The sequence below is a fragment of the Apteryx rowi genome, unplaced genomic scaffold (assembly GCF_003343035.1).
Source record: "Apteryx rowi isolate R43461 unplaced genomic scaffold, aptRow1 scaffold_27, whole genome shotgun sequence".
Classification (NCBI taxonomy): Eukaryota; Metazoa; Chordata; class Aves; order Apterygiformes; family Apterygidae; genus Apteryx; species Apteryx rowi.
This window is the reverse complement of record NW_020449085.1, coordinates 2,694,200-2,702,404: the sequence shown is the minus strand read 5'-3', so window position 1 is coordinate 2,702,404 and position 8,205 is coordinate 2,694,200. Positions and strand designations below refer to the sequence as shown.

The window sequence follows — 8,205 nt, the reverse complement described above, 5'->3', positions numbered from 1 at the left end:
CGGCACGGCAGGAGCGCTGCAGCGGATCCTGTCCCGTCGCGTCGCGTCGCGTCGCCTCGCGTCACGTCGCGTCGCTACCCGCGCCCGGCGGTGCTCGGCGCTGCACACGGGGCGGGGCCGCCCCTGCCGCCGCCGCGCATGCGCGCAGAGAGCGGCGCCCCCCCGCCTACCCAGCTAAGGCGACGGCGAGGGCGCGCTGCAATACTGCGCATGCGTCGCGCCTGTGCTCCGCCGCGCCTCTCTATGGTCGCCCGTCGGCGGCTTGAGCGACGCTCTCAGGCGGGGCGCGGGACAGGAAGTGACGGCAGCGTCGAGCGTCGCTGAGGCGGAAGGGCGGTGGGGGAGGCGGGGAGCGAACGGCGGCGGCGGCGGCGCAGGTGAGGCGACGCGACGGCGGCCCCTCCCGCCTCGGGCAGGGCTGGCGGGGCCGGGAACGCGGGCCGGGCCTCCCCGGAGCCCTCGGTGCGGGGCTCGGCGCTCCCGTGCGGCGCGGCCGTAACGCGGGGCCGTCCGCGGCCTGCCGGGGGCCGCTGCGGGGGCGGCGGGGGGAGGCCCCGGCTCGGCGGCCTTCCCCTCCCTGGCGCCCGGGCCTCAGCAGGCCTCCCCTTCCCGGGGTGGAGGAGCGCTCCCGCGGCAGCGCTTCGCTCGGGTGCGGCGGGATAGGCCCGGTGGCCCCTTCCTCCCACGGGCCACTCCCCCTGCTGCCCCGTCTCTCCCTCTGGATGCAGAGGGATCGGCTGGGCGGCTTCTTTCCCCTACAGCAGGGGTGCTTGGCGTGCGGGCATGCTGGCTCTTCGCCTGCTCGATCGCTTTCAGCGTGCGTTTGCTTCTTCCAGTGTGCCACGTACATGTCCGAGTAGACCATGTGGCTGTTGACTTCCCTTCAAAACTTGCAAGATTATGAGGGCTATCTCTAATTTACATTTGAGCTTAGAGGTGTGAGGGAATATATAATATCAGTGACAGCTGTAGTGGCAAAACTCTGAATAAAATTTTGGCAGAAAGTCTGACTTTCCAGGTGTACATAAACAAGCATCTGTTTACATTTGTCACGTGTGGCTAAGTAAATCATTCACTGCTTGTGTAGTTCATTCACATTTCTAAATGGTTTGCACGAAAAGTAACTACAGAGTGAGATCCTTTGAGATTAGGAGTTTCCCAGGTTTGGTTTATGTTTGTACCCCAACATACCTCATTGCTGAAAAATGACTATCTTATTTTTAAAAAAAACCTATCTCTTTAAAGTGTTGAAGTATGTTGAACTCTTTCCAAAAGAGATATGAAAAGCAGGAAGGAGAATGAAAGACTTGTTTTAAGGCAGATACTCTGAAATGTATTATCTGTGTTTTGGAAGTGTTTTTTTTTTTTTTTAATCAGCCATCAACTTGGAATCCAGACATTGTTATTGTGGGTCAATATAAAGACACGGAAACAGAAAAGAGGAGGCCGTTGCTAAAGAGTTTATGATCTTAAGGACCAAATCTAGTGTGTGTTTCCTCTTTCAAGCAACCCCTGGTTTTAGTCTTTCAAAAAGGGGGAAGGGACAGGGGAAGTGAGTTTGTTCTGGTAACACACATGTACGGTAGCTATTTCCATTTTCTTTTGCATCTTTTTCCAAGAAGCTCAGGATGTGAAGGGCTTCCAGAGAATTAAAGTGACTTCCACAGAAATGTGTTTTGTATATTGATGTTAATCTCTCTTTCTGTCCCCCCACTCTTATCTTGAGCTCTGTATTCGATTGTCTCTTTTATTTATTTATTTCTTATTTCTCCAACTTGTGTTTCTGTTGATGACTTCCAGCCTGCAGCCTGGCTCTTCTGAGAAAAACAGCAAGTTATTTCTGGATTATCTCCTCCTCTTTCTGGCTTTCTGTTCCTTACAGCATGTCCCACAAACTGAGCAAGTATCATCAGTGCGAGAAGGAGATTAAGAAATTCGGAATTGAGGCAGGGAAATAAAAGTAGTGAATGATTTTCTGTTACAGTTATGAAATCAAAGGGGTTTTTTTGTTTGTTTTTTCCTGATGGAGTGTTCTCCTTTTCACTGTTGATTACAGCATAAAAGACTATATATATACACACAGTAGTCATTTTCCTCTATGAGCTTTTCAGGTCTTTCATGCTACTGTGCTGCTAGTGAGCCTGTCACTTTCCTGTGCTCCTTGTCTGGAGGAAGTAATACCGGATCAAAAGATGTGCTTAGCTATTTCAAAGTGTGTTGATTGAAATACAGTTTCAGTCAGGCATCAAAACTGCAAGGGATTTATAAGACTGAATGTCCAACTACACAAAGTTAGTGTGTGTTTGTTTGTTTGTTTTTCCCTTGTATACTTGTAAAACTAAATGCAATTGCTGGAAAGCAGTGTAATTTATTTTCAGTTATTTAATTGTGGCAGTAATACTAACAGTTGTGGGTCTGGAGATCATGGAGACTTTTGTCATGGACTCTAAAGGTTCCCCCCCATATCTGTCTGTTAGTTTTAAGCTGTGTTTGCAGACATCGGTCTTCTCACTGCCAAGTTTTCATGGACAGGATTCTCCCCCAGCATTTGTAGGCCAAAACTTTAAAATGGCAGGGGAAGATAAATTAACAGTTTGAAGCTGCTGGGAGAATTTATGGTGGCGGAGCTAAATACTTGATCTGGTATTTAAACAAATAACATTGCTGTTAGAAATTTTTAGCCTTGAAATCAATTGCAAAGTTATTTCCTCCATTTTTGGAAAAGTACAGCATTATTGTTGGTGGCTATATAGATGTTATTTCCAGCTCACAAAGAAGAGAGAAGCTGACCGAGCTGGAGCCTGGGTGGGAGCCAGGGCTGGGGCCGTGGGACACGGTTGACGCGGATTCGGTTGTCAGTTTCTGCATCTTTTACAGCCAGGCCTGTGTCTCTCTACTCCACAGCAACTGTGTGCCAGAAATATGGCTACGGACTGGCTTGGAAGCATTGTGTCGATTAATTGTGGCGAAAGCTTGGGAGTCTACCAAGGACGAGTGTCTGCTGTGGATCAGGTCAGCCAGACCATTTCCCTGACACGGCCCTTCCATAATGGGGTCAAGTGCCTCGTGCCAGAAGTCACCTTCAGGTTAGTACCTTTTTTTCTGTGTTTTTCAGACAAGGCCTGTTTCCTTTTTTCCTTTTTTTTTTTTTTCCTTTTTTTTTTTTCTTTTTCCCTCCCCCTAGAACTGGACCCTTTGCCTTAAATCTTATTACTGCTACTGAGCGTCTTTGGATGAAGAGTACCTCTAATACTTTCATGAATTTGTGTGCAGAAGATTGTTATTTTCTGGCTCTGTGCTCACAGTGTTAGAACTGGTGTAGCTCATAGCTGGAGGTTGTTTGTGGCTGAAGCTATGTATATGTATGTATCATGTATGTGTACATGTTCTGTTGTTCAGTTTTCAGATGGTTGAGAGGGTCTGGCATATTCTCTTAAAGGTTTTTCCTCAGCATATGTAATGTATGTTTTCAAAATGTGATAGAAGAGAAGGCAGAGTGGTAGATCAATTAGTTATTGGCCCAAATGCAATTAAATGGAATCATTAAATCCATATCCATCTCCTGTATCTTTTAGCACACTCTCTTCTCCACGTAGACAGCACTTCTATCTACTAAAAACTGTTTCCTCTGGTTGGGTAATCTTGTTGTGTAAGGCTGGCGGCTGGTGGGTGTAGAAAACTCTTGGAAAAGTTTGGAACTAAGAAGCTGAATTCAGTGTAGCAGTATTGTAGTTCTTCCGAGTTCCCTCCCACCGGCTCCTGGTAACATTGTGTTTGAAAGAATAAATAACAGAGATTAGTCACAGGATATTTTCCTGTTACCTGCGCGACTTGCATATTACAGTGACACAGAGCCTTAACTATACTGTATTTTTAAATAAGGTTAAATACAGATTTCAGGGTATCACTTTTTCCTTGAACTGGGATTTTGAAGACAGAATGGGGGAGGAAGAAGGCTATATTCTCCCAGGAAACGTGTGGAAGTCTGTGGCAAGTCCTTGCTACTTTTAATGCTGTTAATTTTGTATTCCACTTGAACAAATGCTTATGAAGTCTAAAATAGAAGACTGTAACTTCCAACTTATTTCTCACAATCCATGCAAATGGAGGTCTTTGTGATCGCTTCTTTGTTTCGTTTTGGCTTGTAACCAGTACTACTTCAGTTCCCTCTTCTGAGGAAATTGGAAGTGCTATCCTTGACTGAGCATGAATTGTACCAATTTAAGAATTGCTTTCTGTAGAAATGGATTACAAGAAGCAGTAGCCTGCAGGCTGAGATTAATTATGTTATCTAGAAACTGCTATATTAAGGCAGATTTTTGCAAAGATCTGTGCGAGTTGTTCACATCTGCTTCACTGATTCCTGTTTCAGCTGGGAACAGTATCCTGAACAAAATCGAGGTCCAGTATAGAAATACTTGAGTTCTTATTCTGAAGATTCAAATCACTTCAGTTGAATATTTTTATGTCTGTGGGATGTGTCCTGTAAGTTTGTGTATTAAAATCCATTCTTTTTCTTGTTTTGTTCATATGGGCATCAGAAAAAATATTGTAGAATATTGCATGTTTTCCTCTAGGGGTTGACTTTTATAAAAGTAGCCTGAATGCTAAATTCCAGAATGTCTGGTTCTCTTTTCCTGTTTTTAGGGCAGGTGACATTACTGAGCTAAAAATTCTGGAGATCCCAGGGCCAGGGGACAATAGACAATGTGGGGATCTGCAGCAGACGGAAATGGGCATCCCTGGTGTTGGATGCCAAGTGGGTCCCAGTCAGAATGGCACTGGAAAAGTGTTAAAGAAGCCCATCTCCAGCAGTGCCCCACAGAATATTCCAAGGAGAACAGACACGAAGAATCAGGATGTTATCATCTCTCCACAGCAGCAGTGCTCCAAGAGCTACATGGATCGACATGTGGAAACATTGACTCAATCCAAAGGCTTCCGTCGTAGACACAATTCCTGTGAGTATCTGTGCTGTCCTGCAACTTTCCTTTTCCTGAGTTACCACTGCAACATCTGCTCTTCTTCAGCAAGAACACTTCAAACAGTGCTTTGTTTGCTTTTATACTTTTATTGCCCTCTAAAGGTCTGGAGAAGAGAAATCAAATGGTGATGATAAAGACCATCACAAGCTGTTCTTCAAAGTAGTATAAGTATAGGTCTTGCAGCTGCCTTGCACTTATCTGAAGTTCTTTTATGATTTGTTGATGGTGTAATCTCATCTGTAATTCAGTATGAATGTTCACACAGTTTCAATAACGTTTGCAGGACTAAGCTTATAAAGAAGTGTATGTACTTGCACAAAATAACCTTAGAGGTGCGAAATGTTCTTACTGGCTAAGATCAGGTGAAGGTTTGACTGCATCTGCTGTTTCCTTTTTTTATTTTTATTTTTTTATCTTTTTTTGTAAAATACATTCTGTTTCTCTAGGCTTCCGTATATATTACATGAAGGACTTCAGGGTATACTAGACACAGAATTGCTTCATTGATCTCTGTTGCCATCGCATCACGCTGATGCAAACCATAAATTCTAGCTCCTTTTCTTCTGCGGGTAAATCTTAAAGTTATAGCTGGAATTCCTTGGAGGCAAATTCCCTCTACTTTTCCTTCCTTTTGTTTCAAAGTGGAATATCTTTCCAAGCTAGACAAAGCCTGGAAAAGGTAATCCCAGAGAAGTAAGTCCTATTCAGTTGAATAACTGCAGAGTAGATAATGGTGAAAACATTAAACTCATGTGCTGTCTGGGCCTGCTCCACCCATGTGGAGGAACAGCTGAAAGCAGGCAAATCTAGTGGAGGCCAGATCCCTTTTTAGCATGGCACTTAAATCATGTGCTTGATTTTTAACAGCGTTTCCCTGGCTTCTCCAGGGTATTCCAAGTGGAGGCCTGAGGTGGTGTGAGAGTGTTTTACACTGTGCAGTCCTGGAACTAACCCAGGCCACAGGCGGAGAAGGTTGTAGCTGACTTCTGTGATGTCTCTATTTGCTCATAAAGGCTGGTGGCATTTAGGTGCCTCGCGGCCACGGACTTACTGCTGCAGGAGTCCACCTGCTCAGAGTAACCTTCAGAATCGCGTAGGTAAGAAGAGGCTACGTGTATGGCTTTACTCATTAGGTTCAGGGTGATTTTTTTTTTTTTTTTAATGTAAAGTTGGTTGTATTGTGAGGATTCAGACCTTGGCAGGCTTCCCATGCCAAACCTGATTTGAAATACTTAAACGTTGTGAAAGGAAATTATTCTCTCTGAACTTTAAAATGCCGCGAACTGTTCTGTGTGATTCTTGTGACTGTGGTAGAACTTTGAAGAGGGATGGTCACAGAAGCTCTTTCGTTTAAGACAGAAGTAAGGTGTTCCTATGTACTTCCAAAATGGCTTGGGATACAAACTCCAAATTCTTCTTGCTGTTGCTAGTATTGCTGAGAAATACCAGTTTTTATTTTCAGGATATGTTAGCTTTTTTGGTGCGTGTAGGACAATATTAGTAAGAAAAGCACCCTCCCCATTCTCTGCACCAACATCCTGGTGTGATCCTGCCTTCCTCTTCTGACACTGCTGGCATAAACTTGGTTTGGGGTGAGAACACTAGAGGTGGATGCCATAGGAATTTGGGAGATGACAAGGGAAAAGATGAGTATGAACGTAGGATGGAGAGGAGCAGCAAAGACACATTGAAGGAAGTGGCTGGAGGTAGTAAAGAGAGGCAGCTGTGTGGGATGGTGTTTGGGAGAGACACAGATGATGTTCAAGAGCTTTTAAGAAGATGGTATGTTGCACTGGATATGGCAGAGCCGAGGGGACTGGAAGCTGTGGATGACTGCAGAGACAAATCATGTGGTGGAGCATGAGCTGGAGTATACTAAAACTGTACCAGATGTTACTGATGTATAAATCTTCCTTTTGCCCATCGCTATTTCAGTCTCCTGGAGAACAGCTCTGCTTGAAAAGGCAAAGACCAATCACACTGGTGTTTTCTTTATTGCAGTGTTTCTGTGAGGATTGTGCTTGGTGCCTATTTATGTAAAAGCAAATAATTCTTTAACAAAATTTTTGTTGAAGGCAAGGTAATATTCAGATTTATTTTAATGAGTGAAGCAGAGATCTTCCCCTTCCCACCCCAGGTGTTATTCTGCTTCACCAGCATCAAGTGTTGGAAGATGTAGAACTGAGTAATGCCAGTTAGAACACTTTCCTCAGTCCTGAAGTCTTTCCTGATTGAAAATTGCCCAGTTGCCAGACTCCATTTTTCCTCTGAAAGGAACTAGAAACAAATTGCAAAATTGTAAAGCTTTTCTATTTAAAGCCTGTATAACCATAACCTATTACAACATCACCCTACAAGTAATTACAAATGTTATTTGCTATGCTGTGCTATGCTATGCTATGCTGTGTTTTCTGTGTGTTGTTAAAAATACAAATTAGTGCACACTAATGAGGATGCTGTAAAGGTATAATCAGCATAATGTCAAGCATCTGTTACTTTATTTCTGTTTATAAACTCTTCAACCAGCTCTTGGGCTGTACCAGAATTGAGTATGGCTTTTTCCCTCCTCAGAGACCCCCAGACTATGCTGCTTTGCAGTTTTTCATCATGCAGTCATTGAAGCATCGGTATATATCCAGCATATTTCCATGACTTGTTTTTTCCCTTCTTTTTGTATTTAAGAAAAGGGAGTGTGGGGAAGCAAGGTGTGCAAGGCCAATTAAACAGGGAGATCAAAGGCTGTATTTATGTGGAGAAGTTCCTGGACCTCTAGAAGTCTTTTATTTAATTTTTTTCCCCTTACAGCTATATTAATTTTCTGAAACAGTTATGATATTTTGGTGTCTATTAATTTAATCTGAGCTAACCAGGTTTATTACCAGAATTTTATTTTTAAAGGACAGCTTCTTAAGATGCATATCAGACTTCTTTGGTTTGTTTGATGATTGTCAATGGTGCGAGGAGGAAGGCCAGAACAACGTGGGGGGAAAGCACACGCTTCTCAGTGACCTAACCATCTTCGAGTCAGTCTGTTTGAGAGTGTTTTACCTCTCTCCGGGTCTAAACACTCTGTAGTACTTGCTATAGAATGAGAGCTGTGCTTTTCTTTTTAAAGTTGTTTTTGGTTATGTAACTGTTCCTTAATTACAGCTAGCTGTTTGAGCACATTATTTTGAATGTTCTCCTAAAAACTTTTTCAAACTTCTCAGTTTCATCTACC

General features: G+C 43.8%; 1 protein-coding gene across 4 annotated transcripts in view; it reads left to right on the top strand.

Moving 5' to 3' along the window:
* The first annotated feature begins 307 nt into the window (after nucleotides 1–307).
* EDC3 (enhancer of mRNA decapping 3) overlaps nucleotides 308–8,205 on the top strand; it is a 30,758-nt gene continuing 22,860 nt past the window's right edge. The window contains exons 1-3 of one of the 4 annotated variants that reach the window (XM_026068174.1): nucleotides 308–377; nucleotides 2,905–3,086; nucleotides 4,648–4,961. In XM_026068174.1, coding sequence (XP_025923959.1) covers nucleotides 2,923–3,086; nucleotides 4,648–4,961 — 478 coding nt within the window. In that variant the 5' untranslated portion in view covers nucleotides 308–377; nucleotides 2,905–2,922. Of the gene's footprint in view, nucleotides 378–2,904; nucleotides 3,087–4,372; nucleotides 4,486–4,647; nucleotides 4,962–8,205 lie in introns of those variants that run through there. The other 3 variants (XM_026068175.1, XM_026068176.1, XM_026068177.1) reach the window with 3 other exon arrangements.